Source organism: Salmo salar, chromosome 13, assembly GCF_965601325.2.
Source record: "Salmo salar chromosome 13, fSalSal1, whole genome shotgun sequence".
NCBI lineage: Eukaryota > Metazoa > Chordata > Actinopteri > Salmoniformes > Salmonidae > Salmo > Salmo salar.
Window position 1 is genome coordinate 24,043,956 of NC_138303.1, and position 25,322 is coordinate 24,069,277.

The 25,322-nt window shown below is 44.7% G+C and overlaps 1 protein-coding gene across 4 annotated transcripts in view; it reads left to right on the forward strand.

The window, feature by feature from the left end:
• Positions 1 to 25,322, forward strand: part of LOC106566626 (transmembrane and coiled-coil domains protein 1) — a 109,295-nt gene that overhangs the window by 17,090 nt on the left and 66,883 nt on the right. For 2 of the 4 annotated variants that reach the window (XM_014134825.3, XM_014134826.3), the window contains 2 exons: positions 13,805 to 13,852; positions 15,100 to 15,419. In XM_014134825.3, coding sequence (XP_013990300.1) covers positions 13,846 to 13,852; positions 15,100 to 15,419 — 327 coding nt within the window. In that variant the 5' untranslated portion in view covers positions 13,805 to 13,845. Of the gene's footprint in view, positions 1 to 9,739; positions 9,856 to 13,804; positions 13,853 to 15,099; positions 15,420 to 18,728; positions 19,043 to 25,322 lie in introns of those variants that run through there. The other 2 variants (XM_014134829.3, XM_014134830.3) reach the window with 2 other exon arrangements.

Consider the following 25,322-nt stretch of genomic DNA (forward strand, 5'->3'; position numbering starts at 1 on the left):
TTATTATGGAATTGAATTGGGAGGGAGAAACCCTGTGTATTCTGCACCAGGATTAGGGAGTTCCTGTTGTATACAAGACACCACACAGGAAGGTATGACCACTCGTGACATGTTTGCCAAGGTAGCCAGCCCCATTACCACCAGAAAAATACAGATAGGCACAATATTTGTATCGGCATTGTTATATTAGCATAACACTGCTCCTATGGTATTATGTAAAGGGTGTTTATTCTATACGGACCTGTTACTAAATTTGAAAGTTATCAAAACTTTCAAGCTAGAAAAAAATGAGGCGCTTGCGATATGTTTCATTTTTTAATGCTATAAATTGTTGGAAACCCCATTTTTAGAAAATCGACAAATTCAGGAATTGCATTCTTCTCATTTTACACTGTAGGCTACTAACCTATTCAAAGCTTCCTCCATCATCTCACCATACTGCCTGTAGTTATTTAACTCAATCTTTAGAAGATTTGTTTGTTGTGATAGAGTGGGAGGAAATGGCTGTGGGAAAGGTTCTGACACACGGGTGTGTCTTGGTGGTGGCAAGGACACACCCAAGAAACACCCACATCAAACCACACTCCAAGCCAACTCGTGTTTGGCTTCTGTCATGGCCACCAGCATTTCTTGAGGAGCAAGCTTAAAAACAAGGTCAAATCAGCCGGTGCAGTTCCCCTTTAATAGGGATAGCCACCTTTTTTTTTCAATTTTCGCCTAAAATGACATACCCAAATCTAACTGCCTGTAGCTCAGGCCCTGAAGAAAGGATATGCATATTCTTGGTACCATTTGAAAGGGAACATGTTGAAGTTTGTGGAAATGTGAATTGAATGTAGGAGAATATAACACAATAGATCTGGTAGAAGAAAATACAAAGAAAAAGCCAACCAGTTTTTTTTCTAACACCATCTTTGAAATGCAACAGAGAGGTCCCAGTTCTAGCCATCATTCTGGTTGTAATTCCGATGGTGTCCACAAGATTGCAGCAGTGTAAGTGCAAAGTTTCAGACTAATAACCTGAAGTATGAGCGATCACCATGACATTTAGTGTGAAGTCACCCAGGTATATTTGGTCGAATCGTGAAGAAGACATTTGCATTCATATTACATTTTTCTGCAAGAATATCATCAAATCTGTATACTTCGACTTTGATTTAGCTTTTCCAGTATTAGTAGCCATATTATAAGTTCAACATTTGCAAAACAACCAGTTTTCATAACTTCATAACTCTGAATATTCTTAAGTTTTGTCCAAAAGGAAAAGGCATGCTGTCGCAAAAGGTTGGCAGCTACATTCTGCGACATATACAGGGTTTCCGCATACTCCTGTAAAGCCCAACCCATTGGCTATCTAGCTAGCTTTGTTTGACAAAGATACAGTCGATCAAATTAAGACCGGCCGCGTCATTGGCGTGCCATAAAGGCGTCGCTCTCTGACCAAATTTGGTGTCCTATAGGATATACTACACCCCTAATGATATAGTGAAGTCTGGTTACGTTCTAGGATCTCTGAGGAATACAGACGAACGTCATTTGACTGGTTGAAACGTTTTGGGTTAGATTTTCACGATTCCTTTCTTTGCAAATTGAACAAGTGGAAATACAAAATCGATCGTGCATGCTGTATGGACCTTTTTTAGGATTTGAAAAAAGATTTTATCTAACAAAATGACACTTCATGTTATCTCTGGGACCCTTTGGATGATAAATCAGAGCAAGATTTCAGAATGTAAGTACAGATTTCACCTTCAGAGGTGAATTTATCAAAGCTATTGCGGTGAAAAAAACTTTTGTTGTTAGGAGCTCTCCTCAAACAATAGCATGGCATTTCTTCACAGTAATAGCTACTGTAAATTGGACAGTGCAGTTATATTAACAAGAATTTAAGCTTTCAGCCTCTAAAATCTGCGATCGGGACACAAGGCACTGCATGATTTACAACTGTCCCGTTGACGGAACGCCTATCCCTAAGAAGTTTTAACAGGGTGCAGTGTCAATTCTTTCACCCCCTATTGAATAACGTATGTTCACTGCAGCCTTTACCATTGACCCCTCAGTGTTCCTTAAACAACTCTCAACGCTCCCCCTGGAAACTAGGTTAATTTGCATTGGAGAGAGGTGTGTGTGTGTGTGTGTGTGCTTAACATCAAAGCTGTTGACCAGCAGTATGTCCTGAGTGTCACAGTGAATGCTGCTCCTGTCCAGTTCTGCTGAGACAACTGTTTTTGATATTAATCTAAGAGGATATGTTTCAACGTTAAAGGGATGTTGTGGAGCTCATGTCACTGTTTAACTAAGAGCTCTATGACATGTTTGGCATACACTCTGCCAGAACAAATACAAACCAACCGTAGATCCTCAAACAGTGACAATGTACTGTCTGCCTGACAACTCTTCAGGGAGACCACATAGCTGTGTCCCAGCCCCCCAGGTATAACTGAAGCTCTGGCATTTCTCCGCTTACTGCACCTCTTTTCTCATACGTTGGTTTGTGTGTGTGCGTGCGTGTGCGATTGTATGTGTGCATGTGTATTCTGGTTCGTCTTGTTCCTGGAAAGTTATAGACTTGGCAGTAAAGGTTCCCTGTAGGTTTCATATATCAGGATAGGGCGTCATACCTGGTGTTATCAGGAGGATACCCGTTACCTACCCATTCACCACCAACCCCCACAATTCACCTACAGTGCCTTCAGAAAGTATACATACCCCTTGACTTATTCCACATTTTGTTCTGTTATATCATTAATTCAAAATGGATTAAATAGATTTCACCCATCTACACACACTACCCCATAATGTCGTCTTGGTAAGCAACTCCAGTGTTTTAGGTTACTGTCCTGCTGAAACGTGAATTTGTCTCCCAGTGTCTGTTGGAAACAGACTGAGCCAGGTTTTCCTCTAGGTTTTGCCTGTGCTTATCTCTATTCCGTTTCTTTTATCCTAAAAAATCCTACAAGCATACCCATAAATATTTGTCAACTGCCGGTGCGCAATGTCTAATTTTAAAGAATTCTTGAGTTATTGCTCGCCTTAGGTAGAGTACCTCATGATAAGCTGTATACCTCATGATAAGCTGTAGACCACACTATCTACCAAGAGTTCTCATCTATATTATTCGTAGCTGTCTACATACCACCACAAACCGATGCTGGTACTAAGACCGCACTCAACGAGCTGTATAAGGCCATAAGCAAACAAGAAAATGCTCATCCAGAAGCGGCGCTCCCAGGGGCCCGGGGACTTTAATTCAGGCAAACTTAAATCTGTTTGACCTCATTTCTACCAGCATGTCACATGTGCAGCCAGAGGAAAATAAATTCTATACCCCCTTTACTCCACACACAGAGATGCATATAAAGCTCTCCCTCGCCCTCCATTTGGCAAATCTGACCATAACTTTATCCTCCTGATTCCTTCTAACAAGCAAAAACTAAAGCAGGAAGTGCCAGTGACTTGCTCAATACGGAAGTGGTCCGATGACACAGATGTTACGCTACAGGACTGTTTCGCTAGCACAGACTGGAATATGTTCCATGATTCATCCAATGGCATTGAGGAGTATACCACCTCAGTCACCGGCTTCATCAATAAATGCATGGAGGACGTCGTCCCCACAGTGACCGTACGTACATATCCCAACCAGAAGCCATGGATTACAGGCAACATCCACACCAAGCTATAGGCTAGAGATGCCGCTTTCAAGGAGCGGGGCACTAATCTGGACGCTTATAAGAAATCCTGCTATGCCCTCAAACAAACCATCAAAAAGGCAAAGTGTCAATACAAGACTAAGATTGAATCTTACTACACCAGCTCTGATGTTCGTCGGATGTGGCAGACCTTGCATACTACGGACTACAAAGGGGAACCCAGCCATGAGCTTCCCAGTGACACGAGTCTACCAGGCAAGAGAAATGCCTTTTATGCTCGCTTCGAGGCGAGCAACAAGGAAGCATGCATGAGAGCATCAGCTGTTCCGATGTGAGCAAGACCTTTAAACAGGTCAACATTCACAAAGCCGCGAGGCCAGATGGATTACGAGTGCGTGTACTCAGAGCATGCCTGGACCAACTGGCAAGTGTCTTCACTGACATTTTCAACCTCTCTCTGACCGAGTCTGTAATACCCACATGTTTCAAGCAGACCACCATAGTCCTTGTGCCCAAAAATGTGAAATTAACCTGCCTAAATGACTACTGCCCCTTAGCACTCCCGTCGGTAGCCATGAAGTGCTTTGAAAGGCTGGTCATGGCTCACATCAGCACCATCATCCCGGAAACCCTAGACCCACTCCAATTCGCATACCGCTCCAACAGATCCACAAATGACACAATCTCAATCGCACTCCATACTGCCCTTTCCCACCTTGACAAAAGGAACACCTATGTGAGAATACTGTTCATTGACTACAACTCAGCGTTCAACACCATGGTGCCCACAAAGCTCATCACTAAGCTAAGGACCCTGGGACTAAACACCTCCCTCTGCAACTGGATCTTGGACTTCCTGACGGACCGCCCCCAGGTGGTAAGGGTAGGCAACAACGCATCTGCCACGCTGATCCTCAACACTGGGGCCCCTCAGGGGTGCATGCTTAGTCCCCTCCTGTACTCCCTGTTCACCCACGACTGCGTGGCCAAGTATGACTCCAACACCATCATTAAGTTTGCTGATGACACAACAGTGGTAGGTCTGATCACCGACAATGATGAGACAGCCTATAGGGAGGAGGTCAAAGACCTGTCAGTGTGGGGCCAGGCCAACAACCTCTCCCTCAATGTGAGCAAGACAAAGGAGATTGTGGACTACAGGAAAAGGAGGGCCGAACAGGCCCCCATTTACATCGATGGGACTGAAGTGAAGCAAGTCGATAGTTTGAAGTTCCTTAGTGTCCACAACACCAACAAACTGTCATGGTCCATACACACCAAGACAGTTGTGAAGAGGGCAACACAACACCTTCACCCCTCAGGAGACTGAAACGATTTGGCATGGATCTCCAGATCCTCAAAAAGTTATACAGCTGCACAATCGAGAGCATCCTGATCGGTTGCATCACCACCTGGTATGGAAACTGCTTGGCATCTGACCGTAAGGTGCTACAGAGGGTAATGCCCAATACATCACTGGGGCCAAGCTTCCTGCCATTCAGGACCTATATACCAGGTGGTGTCAGAGGAAGGCCCAAAAAATTGTCAAAGATTCCAGTCACCCAAGTCATAGACTGTTCTCTCTGCTACCGCATGGCAAGCGGTACCGGAGCGCCAAGTCTAGGTCCCCCCCTTTGTTTTTACTCTGCTGCTACTTGCTGTTTATCATCTATGCATCGTCACTTTCTCTCTACCTACATGCGCAAATTACCTCGATTAATCTGTACCCCCGCACATTTACTCAGTACCGGTGCCCCCTGTATATAGCCTCGTTATTATGTAATTCTACAGGGTTACATTTTATTTTAACTTAATTTTATTTAGAAAATATTTTCTACATTATTTTCTTGCACTGCACTTGCACTGTCAGTTAAGGGCTTGTAAGTAAGCATTTCACTAAGGTTTCACTGTTGTATTCAGCGTATGTGACAAGTAAAATATGATTTGATTTGAAAATGATGTACAGTTGAAGTCGGAAGTTTACATACACTTAGGTTGAAGTCATTAACTCGTTTTTCAACCACTCTACAAATGTCTTCTTAACAAACTATGGTTTTGGCAAGTTGGTTAGGACATCTACTTTGTGCATGACACAAGTAATTTTTCCAACAATTGTTTACAGATTATTTCACTTATAATTCACTGCATCACAATTCCAGTGGGTCAGAAGTTTACATACACTAAGTTGACTGTGGCTTTAAACAGCTTGGAAAATTCCAGAAAATGTCATGGCTTTATAAGCTTCTGATAGGCAAATTGACATAATTTGAGTCAATTGGAGGTGTACCTGTGGATGTATTTCAAGGCCTACCTTCAAACTCAGTGCCTCTTTGCTTGACATCATGGGAAAATAAAAAAAAATCAGCCAAGACGTCAGAAAAAAAAATTGTAGACCTCCACAAGTCTGGCTCATCCTTGGGAACAATTTCAAAACGCCTGAAGGTACCACGTTCATCTGTACAAACATTAGTACGCAAGTATAAACACCATGGGACCACGCAGCCGTCAAAGTGCTCAGGAAGGAGACACGTTCCGTCTCCTAGAGATAAATGTACTTTGATGCAAAAAGTGCAAATCAATCTCAGAACAACAGCAAAGGACCTTGTGAAGATGCTGGAGGAAACGGGTACAAAGGATCTATATCCACAGTAAAACGAGTCCTATATCGACATAACCTGAAATGCCGCTCAGCAAGGAAGAAGCCACTGCTCCAAAACCACAATAAAAAAGCCAGACTACGGGTTTGCAGCTGCACATGGGGACAAAGATTGTACTTTTTGGAGAAATGTCCTCTGGTCTGATGAAACAAAAATAGAACTGTTTGGCCATAATGACCATCCCGTTTTTCCTCCAAACATAGCGGAGGCTTGCAAGCCGAAGAACACCATCCCAACCGTGAAGCACGGGTATGGCCGCATCATATTGTGGGGGTGCTTTGCTGCAGGAGGGACTGGTGGACTTCACAAAATGGATGGCGTCATGAGGAGGAAAATGATGTGGATATCTTGAAGCAACATCTCAAGACATCAGTCAGGAAGTTAAAGCTTGGTCGCAATTGGGTCTTCCAAATGGACAATGACCCCAAGCATACTTCCAAAGTTGTGGCAAAATGGCTTAAGGACAACAAAGTCAAGGTATTGGAGTGGCCATCACAAAACCCTGACCTCAATCCTATAGAAAATTATTTGGCAGAACTGAATAAGCGTGTGCAAGCAAGGAGGCCTACAAACCTGACTCAGTTACACCAGTTCTGTCAGGAGGAATGGGCCAAAATTCACCCAACTTATTGTGGGAAGCTTGTGGAAGGCTACCCTAAACGTTTGACCCAAGTTAAACAATTTAAAGGCAATGCTACCAAATAGTAATTGTGTATGTAAACTTCTGACCCACTGGGAATGTGATGCAAGAAATAAAAGCTGAAATATTCATTTTCTCTACTACTATTCTGACATTTCACATTCTTAAAATAAAGTGGTGATCCTAACTGACCTAAGACAGGGAATTTTCACTGGGATTAAATGTCAGGAATTGTGGAAAAACTGACTTTAAATGTATTTGGCTAAGGTGTATGTAAATTTCCAACTTCAACTGTAGTTATCACCATGCTTGAAATTAAAAAGGGTGGTGCTCATTGATGTGTTGCATTTGCCCCAAACATAACACTTTGTTTTCAGGACATAAAGTAAATTTCTTAGCCAAATTTTTGCACTGTTACTTTAGTGCCTTGTTTCAAACAGGATGTTATGTTTTAGAATATTTATTTTCTGTACAGGCTTCCTTCTTTTTGCTCTGTCAATTAGGTTAGTATTGTGTATTAACTACGCTGTTGTTGATCCATCCTCTCCGGCAACTGAGTTAGAAAGGATGCCTATATCCTTTTAGTGAATGTGTGTATTTAATAAATGTATAACTTCACTATGCTCAAAGGGATATTCAATGTCTGTGTTTTTGTGTGTTTTTCTCCAATAGGTGCGCTTCTTTGCGAGGCATTGGAAAACCTCCCTGGTCTTTGTGGTTGAATCCGTTTTTGAAATTCACTGCTTGACTGAGGGAACTTACAATTATCTGTATGTGTTGGTTACAGAGATGAGGTAGTCATTCAAAAATCCTATTAAACACTATTATGTGCCTTGTTAAGCATATTTTTTACTCCTGAACTTATTTAGGCTTGCCTTAACAAAGGGGTTGAATAGTTATTGACTCAAGACATTTCAGCTTTTCATATTTAATTCATTTGTAAACATTTCTAAAAACATAATTCCACTTTGACATTATGGGGTATTGTGTGTAAGTCGGCCAGTGACACAAAATCTAAATTTCATTTTAAATTCAGGATGTAACACAACAAAATGTGGAAAAAGCCAAGGTGTATTTTCTGAAGCCACTGTATCAGCTCTAAACTCTCAGGTTAAAACCAGTGTAGCTAGAACACTCTCTGGTCTATTGGCTGCTTTTAATCCTGCTGAGACACACAAACACACCACGCACATCCAGCAATTCTAGCACTTATCACACTTTCTGCAGCTTGTGTGAGGCATCCCCTCAGTGTCAAAACTGACGGTCTCAACTGTTCCTTTCTCTTACCTCGCTCTCTCTATTTTCTGCTTTCTCTTTATCTCCTGCTCTCTCTCTGCTGCTCTCTCTCTGACCTTCTCCCCCCCCCCCCCACACACACACACAACATAAACAGATACAATAACGATTGTTCATGCTTCCTGTGCTGTCATGGGGCTGCAGAATGAGATGTGCTCCATTATCAGTCAGAGAGCACACACACTCTATCACTCCCTGTCTGTCTCTCTCTCTCTGAAAAGCATCACTGCCAGAACTCTCTGGCCTAATTCCTCTTTTATTGATGTGTGTGTGTGTGTGTGTCAGTGAAAGAAACAGGGCACAAAGGCCAGAGATAGGGCTCTGTGTTTCTCTAAGCAGAACAAAGGGGAGCCTGTTCCATGTGAACTGTATGGGCCTGTTTAAGGCTACTGGGATCTCTTTGGATTGAATCTATAGGTTCAACAATGACCAACAGTATGTGGGCCTCAGTGCAACAACTAAGGGTCCAGATTGACCAACCAAAAGACAGCTGAACTACTTAGCCTAACTGGGTTAGGATGGACATTTTTTAATTCAGTTAATGGAACACTCTAAATAGTAGACACAATATTGCTGCCAAATCAATCAAATTGTAGTTGTTACACGCTTCATAAACAACTGGTGTAGACTAACAGTGAAATGCTTACTTACGGGCCCTTCCCAAAAAATAATAAAAAAAATAATAATAACACAAGGAATAACTAGACAATGAATCATGATAATTTGACTATATACACAGTGTACCAGTACCGAGTCGATGTGCAGCGGTATGGGGTAATTGAGGTAGATATGTACATACAGGTAGGGATAAAGTGACAGGATCGATAATAAACAGTAGCAGCAGCGTATGTTATGATTCAAAAGAGTTAGTGTTAAAAGTGTCAATGCAGAAGGCCATTGAGTCCACATACAGTATCATGGTCATAGAACCGAGGCTGTCACGGTTAACAGTCTGAGTAACGGTTGACGACAAGTCAAACTTACATAACCAGCAGTGATCCTATCAATGTTTCTTTTTTTAAGTGAATTTATTTATTAGATTTGAACCAGGCTTACAGTGAGATGGCATGCCTGTCTGCCTGGTCAGCAAGGCTGAGCTGACTCCATCTCTTCATCTGGATTTAGTTGGCCGTGCGGAGACAATGGTATCAGCAACAGGAAGACTGACATGGCCAATGAATGGACTGACCTGCAGTTAGAGCACAGGTCGTGTGTGTGTGTGTGTGTGTGTGTGTGTGTCAGGGGCTTCCAGAAGGGCCAATGTCCTCGTGGTCGTTACTGTTTCACTTTTGACTGGGCCACAGTGATTCTGAGAAATGTGCTGACTCATCATGGCTGCACTGCCAACACAGGCTCTGACACCTGTTGTCTGTTTAATCATCAATGTGTGTGGGTGTGTGTCGTATAGGCCTATGTGAATGATTTGTGCCGTAGTGGATGTATCATGTGTTGGCTGTAGCCTCTAGTTTACCAAGTCCCTTTCTGTGACTCCAGCAGCACCTGCTCTGAGGGTCAGGGTCAGACCAGGATAGAACAGAGCAGCACTGTCATGTCACTCAACGGTCCATCTGGCGAGTGATGCGCACATTTCATTTGATTTTGTAATAGGGTAAGTCCATTGGAATTCAATCACTTTATGACCGCACCCTTTTTGATTTGAACAAAACCTTCAATACATATTTTCCCATTGTAGAAGTGCAAAAACATTCAAGAGGTAAAGGGGCTCAAAGTTGACCCATTTTGCATACCCCACCATACTATGAGACGTCCATATCTTCATCACTGGAAAATATTAACGCTTGAGTTTATCATTTAAAAGCTTACCAACAGGTTTGCTTAACTGTTTTATAATTTCTTGAAAAAAGTAATATAATTTATTTTATTCTGTAACGTCAATTATCAGAAAATGCAGAAACTCAAGATTTTTTCATATTCGCATATATTTGTAGCTTAGACTTCATTTTACATGATCTGAGGTTTTTGTATTGAGAGACGGGGGGTCCGCTTGCACGGTGAAGACCAGATAAAAATTCCACCTCTTTCTCCAAAACAGAAAATACACACTGGGTTGCTGTGTGAATGTCAGGGTTGCTGTGTGAATGTCAGGGTTGCTGTGTGAATGTGTCCGTGTGAATGTGGCTGCGTGAATGTGGCAGTGTGGCTGCGTGAATGTGGCAGTGTGGCTGCGTGAATGTGGCTGCGTGGCTGCGTGAATGTGGCTGCGTGGCTGCGTGAATGTGGCTGCGTGAATGTGACAGTGTGAATGTGTCAGTGTCGCTGCGTGAGTGTGGCTGCGTGAGTGTGTCAGTGTGGCTGTGTATGTCAGTGTTGGTGTGTGAATATTGACAGTGTGAATGTGACAGTGTGGCTGTGTGAGTGTGGCTGTGTTGGTGTGTGAATGTCAGTGTGGCTGTGTGAATATTGACAGTGTGTCAGTGTTGGTGTGGGAAAACCAGTGTGGCTGTGTGAATGTGGCTACGTGAGTGTGAATGTGACAGTGTGGCTGTGTGAATGTGACAGTGTGGCTGTGTGAATGTGACAGTGTGGCTGTAGTGTGCGTCACTGTGCCGTATGCTGCTCTCTCCTCTCTCTGGGCCCTTTGTGAAACTGAACAGCTGACTGTGCTAACTGGCTTTGACGTGGGCCCAGATTTTCACTGCTGCATTTGTGTAGATTGCATTCTCTGTCTCTCTCTCTGTCTGTCTGTGTTTGTGTGCCCTGCGTTGTTGTGTATGTGTGATATAGTAGACTCTTATGACTGTGCAGCTGCTGGAATTTATACTGAACAAAAATATAAACTCAACTTGTAAAGTGTTGGTCCCATGTTTCATGAACTGAAATGAAAGATTCCAGAAATGTTCCACATGCACAAAAAGCTTATTTATCTCAAATTTTGACCACAAATTTGTTTATATCCCTGTTAGTGAGCATTTCTCCTTTGCCAAGATAATCCATCCACCTGACGGGCGTGGCATATCAAGAAGCTGATTAAACAGAATGCTCATTACATAGGTGAACCTTGTGCCTGGGACAATAAAAGGCGACTCTAAAATGTGCCGTTTTGTCACAACAAAATACACTGCTCAAAAAAATAAAGGGAACACTTAAACAACACAATGTAACTCCAAGTCAATCACACTTCTGTGAAATCAAACTGTCCACTTAGGAAGCAACACTGATTGACAATACATTTCACATGCTGTTGTGCAAATGGAATAGACAACAGGTGGAAATTATAGGCAATTATCAAGACACCCCCAATAAAGGAGTGGTTCTGCAGGTGGGGACCACAGACCACTTCTCAGTTGTTATGCTTCCTGGCTGATGTTGTGGTCACTTTTGAATGCTGGCGGTGCTTTCACTCTAGTGGTAGCATGAGACGGAGTCTACAACCCACACAAGTGGCTCAGGTAGTGCAGCTCATCCAGGATGGCACATCAATGTGAGCTGTGGCAAGAAGGTTTGCTGTGTCTGTCAGCGTAGTGTCCAGAGCATGGAGGCGCTACCAGGAGACAGGCCAGTACATCATGGGACGTGGAGGAGGCCGTAGGAGGGCAAAAACCCAGCAGCAGGACCGCTACCTCCGCCTTTGTGCAAGGAGGAGCAGGAGAAGCACTGCCAGAGCCCTGCAAAATGACCTCCAGCAGGCCACAAATGTGCATGTGTCTGCTCAAACGGTCAGAAACAGACTCCATGAGGGTGGTATGAGGGGCCGACGTCCACAGGTGGGGGTTGTGCTTACAGCCCAACACCGTGCAGGACGTTTGGCATTTGCCAGAGAACACCAAGATTGCCAAATTCGCCACTTGCGCCCTGTGCTCTTCACAGATGAAAGCAGGTTCACACTGAGCACATGTGACAGACGTGACAGAGTCTGGAGACGCTGTGGAGAACGTTCTGCTGCCTGCAACATCCTCCAGCATGACCGGTTTGGCGGTGGCATTTCTTTGGGGGGACGCACAGCCCTCCATGTGCTCGCCAGAGGTAGCCTGACTGCCATTAGGTACTGAGATGAGATCCTCAGACCCCTTGTGAGACCATATGCTGGTGCGGTTGGCCCTGGGTTCCTCCTAATGCAAGACAACGCTAGACCTCATGTGGCTGGAGTGTGTCAGCAGTTCCTGCAAGAGGAAGGCATTGATGCTATGGACTGGCCCGCCCGTTCCCCAGACCTGAATCCAATTGAGCACATCTGGGACGACATGTCTCGCTCCATCCACCAACGCCACGTTGCACCACAGACTGTCCAGGAGTTGGCGGATGCTTTAGTCCAGGTCTGGGAGGAGATCCCTCAGGAGACCATCCGCCACCTCATCAGGAGCATGCCCAGGCATTGTAGGGAGGTCATACAGGCACGTGGAGGCCACACACACTACTGAGCCTCATTTTGACTTGTTTTAAGGACATTACATCAAAGTTGGATCAGCCTGTAGTGTGGTTTTCCACTTTAATTTTGAGTGTGACTCCAAATCCAGACCTCCATGGGTTGATAAATTGGATTTCCATAGATTATTTTTTTGTGTGATTTTGTCGTCAGCACATTCAACTATGTAAAGAAAAAAGTATTTAAGATTATTTCTTTCATTCAGATCTAGGATGTGTTGTTTAAGTGTTCCCTTTATTTTTTTGAGCAGTATACCACAGATTGACTGCAAGAATGTCCACCAGAGCTGTTGCCAGAGAATTGAATTTTAATTTCTCTACCATCATCGTTTTAGAGAATTTGGCAGTATGTCCAACCGGCCTCACAACTTCAGATCACGCCAGCCCAGGACCTCCACATCCAGTTTCTTCATCTGCTGGATCGTCTGAGGGGGTGCCGAGGAGTATTTATATCTGTAAAAAGCCAATAGCCTGCTGGGCTTGGCTCCCCCATGGATACGCCCATGCCTGTGAAATCCATAGATTAGGGCCAAATTAATTGATTTAAATTGACTGATTTCCTTATGAACTGTAACTCAGTAAAATAGTTGAAATTGTTGCGTGTTGCGTTTTATATTTTTGTTCAGTATAGTTTGTATGTTTAACAGTCACTCCCCAGACCTCAGAATGTTCTTGACTTTGCCTTGTTTACCTACCCTCAGTGCCAATAGTCACTGTGTTTGACAAGCTGCCTTCTCTTCACACCAGGGATGTGTGTCTAATGCCATTACTGTCGCTCCTCAGCCTCATAGGAATTCATGTGGGTCGGGTTTGTTTGGGCTGTTGCAGGTTAGGTGAGTTTGTATAGTGAGCCTGTGTTGCTATGGGTTGTTGATTTTTTTGAGGAAGTCATTCTCTCCAGACACCACTGTCACAGTAAGCAGAAGGATCTGTTTAGTGACGCCAAATTACCTCTTAGAGAGTCCAACAGCACACAGCACACGCAATACACACCCACACACGCAATACACACCCACACACGCAATACTTGGGTGTGATATTTGATTGTATATAGATTAAGTAGATGTTTATTAGTCTCTATCCCTCTGTCTCCCTCTCTCTCTTTCTCGCTCGCTCTCTCTCACACTCACACTCTCTCTCTCTCTCTCGCTCTCTCTCTCTCTCTCTCTCTACAGGTGATCTTGGACACTGAGTCAGGCTAGGCAGCTTTGGGCTGATGTTAGGTGGGTCTTTTGACTTATTTCTCTCTTTTGTTTCTTTCTCCTATCCCCTTCCCCTAACTAACCCATAGCCTGTGTGTGTGTGTCTGTGGTGTTAATAGAAGTTGTCCCCTATATCTGGCCCAGGGTCAAGTCCACAGGCAACTTCAAGCATTGTCTGTTCTAGAACAGCTTCTTCCTGTGTACTTCCTTTTGTCCGTCCCTTATTTCCACCCACCTCATAACCCATTTCCTCTCTTTCTGTGGTAGACTACTAGACGAGCATCATCTTTGAGCTGATTGGCAGATTCATGCACCCTTATGGACTCCCATTGCTCGCCGCTGGACTTTGACCTCTCCTGTCCCACCCCATCCTGTCCTGTCTGACAGAGAGTGAACCCAAAAACAAACACCCTACTTTAAATTGAACTAGGCAAGTCAGTTAAGAACAAATTCTTATTTACAATGACGGCCTACCGGGGAACAGTGGGTTAACTCCGTTGTTCAAGGGCAGAATGACAGATTTTTACCTTGTCAGCTCGGGGATTCGATCCAGCAACCTTTTGGTTACTGGCCCAACGCTCTAACCACTAGGCTACCTGTTTCCCCAAATCTACCCTACTCTATCCTATCCTACCTTACTTTACCCTACTATACACAACTCTATCCTACTCTACCCTACTCCGCTCTACCCTACTCCACCCTACCCTACTCCACCCTACCCTACTCCACTCCACCCTACTCTACTCTACTCTACCCTACCCTACTCTACCCTACCCTACTCTACACGACTCTACTAAATCTAGTTAGAACGCTTAGCAAGACAAGAAGTTAATTACTGTACTCTCCTGTCCCAGTCCCACCTGTCTGACAAAGAGAGCGTAAACTATAACAACTCTCTATTCTACTCATAAGTTACCAATCCCCCTATCCTATCTCCCAACCACTCTAGTCCAGACCACCCCCAATACAGACTCCCCTGTCCCAGCCCTATTCCCCTGTCTATGAGAGTGCTGCATCCTCATATGCAGCGAGGGGGTAGTGAGAGGCACCCAGGGGAGTCAGGGCGTAGAGGGGCGAAGACCTCAAGAGTTGTTCCTCTCACTCAGACCACCACGCCCTCTCCAAAATTACCCAGAATGCCCGGGAGAGCATTGGCATCCTGGGCCAGGGTCTGAAGCAGCTGTTCCAGCAGTAACGCAGACGCGTTGTCCTGACTTTGACCCCCCCCCCCCCCCCCCCCCCCTCTGGTGTTCTCCTTGCTCCCCCAGCTGGTCAGGGTGCCGGCCCTGTGGGCACCATGAGGCGAGGGACCAGCCTGCAGAGCCGGCGCAGTAAGGGGGCAGGGGGAAACGGGACAGGGGCCGGAGTAGGGGGGGGAGACCGGGACCCCCCTCTGAGAGGCAGCCCCCAGGCCCCCCAGCGCCGGCCTACCTACGATGCACAGCAACATTCCGGCCGCCCACGCTCCTCCTCCACCACGGACAACACCACACCAAGTAGCCCTTCCCTTGGTTACCACCCTGGATACGCGACGCCAGGCGACGTGGTGCTATCGTCAGGATACCAGTCCACGGAGGAGACAGACAGGGTGAGTGATGTCAGCTGTCAATCATATGAGGGTCTTCTTTGGTCAGGGTTTATGGTCATGTTTTGTCTGGTAATGGATATGATACAATCCTGTCGTACTCAGGTGGTCTGCATCATCCAACAGGCTTGCTCTTAGATATTGAGGAGAGCTTAAGCTCTGTGTTTGGAGTATGACACATGTATGACACATAATGTTTCTGTCCAGTAATGCTCCTGAGCACAGGCAGTGTTAATCCAGCTCAGGTCAGAGGTACATACACGCAAAAACTTGCGCCTACTCAGATCAGTCAGAAACAGGTATTCCTGAGTCCCAGCTACCCAAAGACTGTATTGGCACCCTTGATGGCCAAAGAGCTCTATTTTCAAGTCCTCCAACAAATGTAAACACCTGGAGCTTGCTAAAGGGTATTGCCACTTGGATTGGAACCAGTGCTATGGTCAGAGGACATGAAAATAGAGCTCTTTGGCCACGCACACCAGTGGTGGGGTTTGTGTCAAAAGAAAGATGTAAATGTAGAAAATAACCCCATACCCCGTGTACAGTAATTAACCCCGTGTGATGAGGAAGAGCTAGTGCTGAATGTTCTAGAAACTCTGGCCATCACCATAATGTATCAAGGAGAGCTCCTGGTGTTGTATGAATGAATGAGAATGTCTGTCATTCTGTGGGAATAGGAAGTGCTTGGCATGCGACGCAAGATGTGTGTGTGTGTGTTGTCCTTCTTTTCAGTATGTCTGTATGTTCTCTGAGAGAGGGGATGCTAGTCCATCTGTGGTAAGAGATGCATTGAGATGTGGTGGATATCTGTACCAGACACTGCTATCACCACACACACACACACACACAGCCTGGGGGACAGACGGTGTGTAAGAATAGGCCTCTTGTGTCTGAAAGGACAGAGCTCTGTAACAAAGGAAGGCTGACAAAGAGGAAGTGCATACAGTATTCTCTTGCTTATCTAGCATGCTATGTTCTTTTTATACTCTGGTAAAGTAGCCACACTTTTTTTATTTAACCTTTATTTAACTAGGCAAGTCAGTTAAGAACAAATTCTTATTTACAATGACGGCCTACACCGGCCAAACCCGGACGACGCTGGGCCAATTGTGCACCGCCCTATGGGACTCCCAATCACTTCCGGTTGTGATACCCTGGTTTGAATCCAGACTGTATCTGTAGTGACGCCTCTAGCACTGAGATGCAGTGCCTTAGACTACTGTGCCAGGTGAAAACTGTGCTCATTTGTGTTCACTTAACTTTATCCAACAGATTCCTTTAGTTGGGGCACCATGCCAGATTATTTTGTCATTCAACAACACTACTTATTGTTGCCAAGACAAGACAGACACTTTGACTAAAATAGATAGACTGGCACCGGTAGGAGACTATTGATTTTCAGCCTTGCTCTTCTCTTGGTCAGATGACTGTGGTTTAGTATGAAGATATGCAGAAACTGCTTCTCCAATAGAAATCTCTGATCACGTTTGTAGGCGACGTCATGGCGATGTTGGCTATCTAAACTCATGCGTAGAAACACGTCACCAGGTCCAACCGCCGTCTTGCGCCTAACTGCACATGCGCAGACCATCAAATCAAAGGCACTCCTTCGATATAAAGTCGTTTTTGACAAATATGAAAACGTGTCAGTTTGTCACTTTCAGGAGGTCGGAGTAATAACATGTTCAGCTACATAAGACAATTGTCTCGAATCTAGGTTGTGCCTTTACATTTGGAGAAATCTAACAACTAAGGAATGCTTATTCACTTTTCTCATTGACTTCTTAAACACCAAACCCCGGTCTGGTCTGCCGAGTCTGCTTCGCAAACGTTCCCGGAAGTCTCGCAATGCTGGGCTTCTGGGTTTAGAAACTCTGTGGTATAGCAATACTAGTATGTGAGTGGCTGCTGTTTGTCCTGACTTCCACCAGATGGCGGTGTCATATCAGCTAATGGCTGTAGTCTGATGTACGGTGTTTGTGTGCGTGTGACTGGTCAGGGCTAGGTCATCCTGAGTTCCTGTCTGGAGGTTCTGAGCTGAAGCCCGATGTTTGTTTTCACTGTAGTGTCAATTCATCTCTGTGTTGAATAAGCTACTAAATATGGTCATTTTAATAGAGACAGAATAACATTTTAATCTCAAAGACTATTATTACCCTGCAGACTAGCAATTCTCTTGTGTGTTAGTTAGTGATACTGTATTGCCCTCTGTAATAGAGAGGCCAGTACTGAGTAATAAATCAATATTTCTGGCTAATATCCAGCCAACCTGTGTGTTACAGTAGAGCAGGCTGGTTAGATTCCTAGACGCCTGGCTGTGTCATTACTGCTGAAATAGATCATTAGTCTCTCTCTCTTCACTGCTCAATGTGCACGTGTTAGTCTTCTGGTAACTCTCGCTCACACACACACACACACACACACACACACACAGAGCCGTGTCTCAACCAATGAAGCAATGTCATTCAGGTCATCTGAGCGGTTGTCGTGGCAACCCTCCGGCTCACAGTGTCTGTACACCCTACTGTAGTTTCCATGGAAATGGCGAGGATGACCTTGGCAGAGTGTGGCCCCCCTGTGGTGGGAATAGGTCAGAGGTTATGCCCCCCTGTTGGGTGTTGGGTGGTGGCCCAGACAGGTTTGGTCCTGTTGAACATATTTCAATAGGCTTGAGCAGTGAAGTGTGTTTGTGTGTGTGTGTGTGTGCTTGAGATTCCACACTGCACACAATGGATCTGATAGAACCACACCCTACCCAATACTACCTCTCTCATTCTCTCTATGACCCACCATCTTTCTTCTGCCTTAACTCCCCTCTTCTCTCTATTTTTCTCTCATTTTCCAAACCTCTCTCTCACTCCCTCTCCCTCCCTCTTTCTCTCCCACTTTCATAGTCCTAGGAGAGGGGTGGTTCAGACAGTCAGACAGCCAGCACCTCCCCCTCCCCTTGTCCCGCAACCTTGCCTTGTCCTACAATAAATGTGACGGAGCTGAAGACAGAGAGTGTGTGTTTGCTCATCAGACTCTGTATGTGTGTGTGTTCTCTTAAGACTCTGTGTGTGTGCAAAAATAGAGTTTTATTCCTATTTCTGTCTGCTCTGTAAATCCCACTTTGTGTGTGTGCGCGCGTGTAACTCTGTGCTGTCAGCCATGAGGTGTGTGTGTGTGTGTGTGTGTGGAGAGAGAGAACCCGAGAGATGGAAACCATGCTGAGTGTGAGTAGAGGGCAGCACAGCTGAGCACTCTTTATCTCTGTCTGTCCTCCCTGCCCCTCCTTTTCTCCCTCCTCACCTCCCTCTCTCGCTTTCTTTTCTCTCTTCACTTGTGTTTGCGCACTAGATGAACCAACATGGATTAGAGCAGTTTGGAACAGAGAGAAGTGTGTTTTTCTGTGTGTATTCACGTGCATATACTGTATCTTTGTGTGTGAAGTAGATTGCAGCCTGTGGGTCGTGTGTGTGTGTGTGTGTGTGTGTGTGTGTGTGTGTGTGTGAGTGTACTGGCTCTGGATGTGTGTGTTACTCTTGGGAGGAACTCAGTGTGTGTGGAGTGGACAGAGTGGATCGTCAGTCTCTCCGTCAGTCAGGATGGTGCAGAGGTTCAGTTTACGCAGACAATACTCCAAGGTAAGTCTGCTAACAGACTCCCACTCAGCTGTATAGTGACCCACTGAGCTAAACATAATACAGTAAATTGACTTCATATTAGTCTGATCATTGGGGACCTGTGACATACTTCTAGTACCTGCTATCTGTGAGGTTATGGAAAAGTTGTCTCGCTCTGAGTCAATACTGTATTTCACGTGTCATGTAAAATCAAGTATTTTTCTCCATGATTGGTCAAATCAAGTGTTAGGATATTTCAAGTGCATACTTTAAAAATGTATCTGGTGTTGCTGAATGTTTCTTTTTTCCATTCTAGTTCCATCTGTCTCGATTAATCTGTCAAATGTTTTCTGACTCCTATCACTGTGTTGATGCGCTCTCCTTTTCTCTTTCTCTCTCACTCTCTCTCTCACTCTCTCTCACTCACTCACTCTCTCACTCACTCTCTCACTCACACACACTCACTCACTCACTCACTCACTCACTCACTCACTCACTCACTCTCTCTCTCTCTCTCACTGTCTCTCTCACTCTCTCTCTCACTCTCTCTCTCACTCTCTCTCTCTCTCTCTCTCTCTCTCTCTCTGTCTCTGTCTCTGTCTCTGTCTCTCTCTCTCTCTCTCTCACTGTCTCTCTCTCTCTCTCACTGTCTCTCTCTCTCTCTCTCACTGTCTCTCTCTCTCTCACTCTCTCTCTCTCTGTCTGATCCTTGCGATTTTGTGGTGTTGTGTCAGGTGTCTATGATCCTGCTACTGTATTTATGTCTGGCAGGCGACCACCTCTGTCTACACCTGTTCTACATGCTATCCACTTACACTACCGTACAGTACATTACACTACAGTACACTGCCATACAGGACAGTACACTACACTACTGTACATTACCGTACACTACCGTACAGTACAGTACACTGCCATACAGGACAGTACACTACACTACTGTACATTACCGTACACTACCCTACACTACACTACCGTACAGTACAGTACAGTCGTAAACACTTTGTACAAGACTCCATAGAGTAGAGTTTTACTTTCTACAGAATATGACTATGTCAGTGGAGGAAGAGTGGTTATGTAGAGGGATATTGGTGTGTTTAGCACAACTTCATTAGGTAAAGAAGAATGGAACACAATTGTACTCTAGTGAAGTATGACTTATGGACGGATATCACTATAAAGGTGCGGTTCGTACAGTCATTCCTTTATGCACTGGTCAGTTTATAAAGTTTACATCTATTCTCTCCAGCATTAAATTATTACAGATAACACTGAATTAATTACATCTACTTGATTGCTTCCCCGGGGGAAATTGAAATGTGTACATAACTGTAGGAACACCTTCCTAATATTGAGTTGCACACCCTTTTGCCCTCAGAACAGCCTCAATTTTTCAGGACATGGACTCTACAAGGTGTCTAAAGCGTTCCACAGGGATGCTGGCCCATGTTGACTCCAATGCTTCCCACAGTTGTGTCAAGTTGGCTGGATGTCCTTTGGGCGGTGGTCCATTCTTGATACACAAGGGAAACTGTTGAGCATGAAAAACCCAGCAGCGTTGCAGTTCTTGACACAGTCAAACCGGTGCGCCTGACACCTACTACCATACCCCGTTCAAAGGCACTTCAATCTTTTGTCTTTCCCATTGACCCTCTGAATGGCACACATACAAAAATCATGTCTCAAGGCTTAAAAATCATTCTTTGGTGACATCAATAAGGGATCATAGCTTTCACCTGGGTGATTCTCATGAAACCAATTTTAAACATGTCTGTAGCAAATTGAGTTACACAAATGTGATGCATATGTCAACTATCATTCTGAGGACTAAGGAAACACGTCTTATTTCAAATTCGTTTGACATTTTCGCCAGAATTTTGAACATTTTCACCCAAAAGTCTCATTACCGAAATGCGTCCGGATTAAATTATCGCCTCATTTTATAAAATTTTACTTTAGAAAAACCTAAGTTATTTGAATAAATAATGTGTTGCTGTAGTTTGTCCAAAGATTATAAAAATGGTATACCAGTTGAATTTTACATTAAACTATAATATTTATTATGTACAAACACACAATGTCTGTGAACATGTCTCATTACCGTAACACTTTTTCAAGTTCCTGTAAAGTTTTATTCACCCATGATGCATCACCTAGAGGACTAGTAGATGTTAATTTATTTGCTTATATGCCTTCAGAATTAGGTTCTTATTCTCAAACACCACCTTTACCCCACTTGGCCTTCTCATTTCCGTAACGTCTAAAATGCTGAAATATTTTTTTTAAATTTTTTTTTTATTATATTATAATTTAATAGTTTCATTTGAAATATTTTTACTTTCAGTGTTATGTTTAACTCAGACCTTTTCATTGGGGGAGCAATGTTAAAAAATATTAGATTGATTTGTTTATACATTTTTTGGGACTGTTAAGGTAATGAGAATTTAGTGGAAATGGTTGTAAAATGCAAAAATTCTGATAAGAAAACAACATAATTATTATGAAGTAGAGATCCTAATCTCAGTAATATAAGAGGACATTTCATGAAAAATGAGACTTGAAAATGTTTGGGTCAAATGGCAGTTTCGTGAGAATGACCCAGCTGAATTCACCTGGTCAGTCTGTCATGGAAAGAGCAGATGTTCCTTAATGTTTTGTACACTAAGTATATATTAATGCACATTTAGTTTATTGTCCGATGCCCTCCACGTGTCCCGTATGTTGTTTATCTTATCCTCTGTCTTAAAGTGCCGTAATGCAGGACAACTCTTACTGATTAAGTGAAGTTAAAGGTATGACTGTTGTACAATATGTACTGGGTAGGTAGTGTGTTGCTGGTGTGTTACAGACTGTGATCTTGGCTGCTCTAGTGTGTTGAGTGCTAGTATTAGCTGTGTTAATAGCCATCTGTAATGTGGCTGGTGCCTGTGGGAGTCATTACAAGGTGTCCACTACTGATTAACTGATTGATGATTCTCTATATCCTGGCATTCTCTAGCTGTGTGCGCAGCCACACACACACATGCACACGTTAATAATGCCAGACCCAGGCTGTGATCCCACTTTCTGAGGGTGTCAGAGAGAGTTGGGAAATGCAAAAAACACATTTCCAATTTACACATGCGTAACTTATACATGTGTGAAATAGGACAAATATAAGCACCCACACACACATTGTCTAGCAGAATGGCCTGCAGGCAGCTGAGGATTCCAGATTGATGGAGTGGAGGGGTCTGGTCTTCTCTCTCACTTGAGCTGCTTGGGGAGAGAAGGATGGGTAGGGGTAGTGAGATGGAGGGAAAGAGGGATGGGTAGGGGTAGTAAGATGGAGGGAAAGAGGGATGGGTAGGGGTAGTGAGATGGAGGGAAAGAGGGATGGGAAGGGGTAGTGAGATGGAGGGAAAGAGGGATGGGAAGGGGTAGTGAGATGGAGGGAAAGAGGGATGGGTAGGGGTAGTGAGATGGAGGGAAAGAGGGATGGGTAGGGGTAGTGAGATGGAGGGAAAGAGGGATGGGAAGGGGTAGTGAGATGGAGGGAAAGGGGGATGGGTAGGGGTAGTGAGATGGAGGGAAAGAGGGATAGGAAGGGGTAGTGAGATGGAGGGAAAGAGGGATAGGAAGGGGTAGTGAGATGGAGGGAAAGAGGGATGGGAAGGGGTAGTGAGATGGAGGGAAAGAGGGATGGGAAGGGGTAGTGAGATGGAGGGAAAGAGGGATGGGAAGGGGTAGGGAGATGGAGGGAAAGAGGAAGGGGTAGGGAGATGGAGGGAAAGAGGGATGGGTAGGGGTAGTGAGATGGAGGGATGGGTAGGGGTAGTGAGATGGAGGGATGGGTAGGGGTAGTGAGATGGAGGGATGGGTAGGGGTAGTGAGATGGAGGGATGGGTAGGGGTAGTGAGATGGAGGGATGGGTAGGGGTAGTGAGATGGAGGGATGGGTAGGGGTAGTGAGATGGAGGGATGGGTAGTGAGATGGAGGGATGGGTAGTGAGATGGAGGGATGGGTAGTGAGATGGAGGGATGGGTAGTGAGATGGAGGGATGGGTAGTGAGATGGAGGGATGGGTAGTGAGATGGAGGGATGGGTAGTGAGATGGAGGGATGGGTAGTGAGATGGAGGGATGGGTAGTGAGATGGAGGGATGGGTAGTGAGATGGAGGGATGGGTAGTGAGATGGAGGGAAAGAGGGAGGGGTAGTGTGATGGAGGGAAAGGGGGATGGGTAGGGGTAGTGTGATGGAGGGAGAGGGGGATGGGTAGGGGTAGTGAGGTGGAGGGAAAGAGGGATGGGTAGGGGTAGTGAGATGGAGGGAAAGAGGGATGGGTAAGGGTAGTGAGATGGAGGGAAAGAGGTAGGGGTAGTGAGATGGAGGGAAAGAGGGATGGGTAGTGAGATGGAGGGAAAGAGGGATGGGTAGTGAGATGGAGGGAAAGAGGGATGGGTAGTGAGATGGAGGGAAAGAGGGATGGGTAGTGAGATGGAGGGAAAGAGGGATGGGTAGTGAGATGGATGGGTAGTGAGATGGAGGGAAAGAGGGATGGGTAGTGAGATGGAGGGAAAGAGGGATGGGTAGTGAGATGGAGGGAAAGAGGGATGGGTAGTGAGATGGAGGGAAAGAGGGATGGGTAGTGAGATGGAGGGAAAGAGGGATGGGTAGTGAGATGGAGGGAAAGAGGGATGGGTAGTGAGATGGAGGGAAAGAGGGATGGGTAGTGAGATGGAGGGAAAGAGGGAGGGGTAGTGAGATGGAGGGAAAGAGGGAGGGGTAGTGAGTTGGAGGGATGGGGAGGGGTAGTGAGATGGAGGGATGGGTAGGGGTAGTGAGATGGAGGGATGGGTAGGGGTAGTGAGATGGAGGGATGGGTAGGGGTAGTGAGATGGAGGGAAAGGGGGATGGGTAGGGGTAGGGGTAGTGAGATGGAGGGTTAGGGCAGGGCATTTTTTTCAGGTTTGTAAGGAAAAATGGGTCGCTTTGGGAGGGGTCTATGTATTATTGAGTGATGATGAAAAGGCAGTCATACCTCGAGGGTAGATCATCCCTCTGGCAGCTGTGTGTGTGTTAGAGTCGGGGGTGGGGGGGGGGGTGTAAAGCCTCCTCAGGCCGTTTCTGCAGACGTCAGCTCATCTCGCCCCTCAGAGAGAGCAGGATTATGGGAAATATTATTGGAGGGGTTAGGAACCTAATCCTCCGTCCTGTCCCGCTCCTTTAGGCTACCTGTCCACCTGCTACTCTATCCTCAACCACTGTGTTATTCTACTCTGTTATTTATCATTAACCACAGTTCCATCCACAGTTTATAAAGTAGTCATACCGTATTTAAACAATCACCACAGCTGTAATGGAAACAAGACGTTTCAGTACATTTTAATAATGCCAACAGATAATTTGTATGTTGGTCATTTTGTGTCTGTAAAGTTAATTACGTGACAAATGCTGGTGGAAACGCTTTTATGCTCAAGTATTGATATAATAACCATCATATCGAAGTGAACTTGGAGTCACGTGATGATATGTTGTGTGGTCCTCCCACTACGATTTGGGAAACCATGCAGTTTATTAGGCTACAGATTAAATGAATTATGATCAACTACAGCGGGTGATGAAAGTGCACGGTGATGAGGTTGATGCTCCTTTCCAATAAATATATACTAATTCTAAATATTCTCGGTCTTATTCATAACAATCTCATAATGTAGACTAGTCTTCCCGTCCAGCCTACCTGCCCTGTATCGGCGAGCTGTTGGTTAGAGCGCACGTGCCAAGACCAGATAAGCACATCTGCTATTTAACACAACAGTTTGTGACAAAACCATCTGTAGAGTTGAAAATGCCATGGAAAAAACATTGAACTTTAGATTTTTATTCGGTACATGAAAAAGAAAACCAAAAAGTACATTTTGTGTGCACTACAGTATGTCATCACACTCTGATTTTTATCCACAACCAGTCAGTTTGGTGGAAACAACACTGGTGGGAAAATATGCAGATTTTCGAATATTTGCATGAAAATCTGTTGCCAATTGGATGAAACCTTAGCTATTGTCTCTGTGAGAACATACACTAGAATAGGCATACATAAATGTATGCAGTATTATTTAAAATAGCAGCTTTAGTACCATTCAATCATGTCCAGGAGTAATAAACACCTCATATCTAGGAGTAATAAGGTGCAGCTATAATCTACTTCAGCTCATCCCACCTGCACATACACAGCCACTGCCCTCTTTCTAAAAGCCTGTAGATGCTGGTTCCATAAACAGGAGTTTGTTCTCTCTGCTTACCTACATTTTTATTCAAAAGGG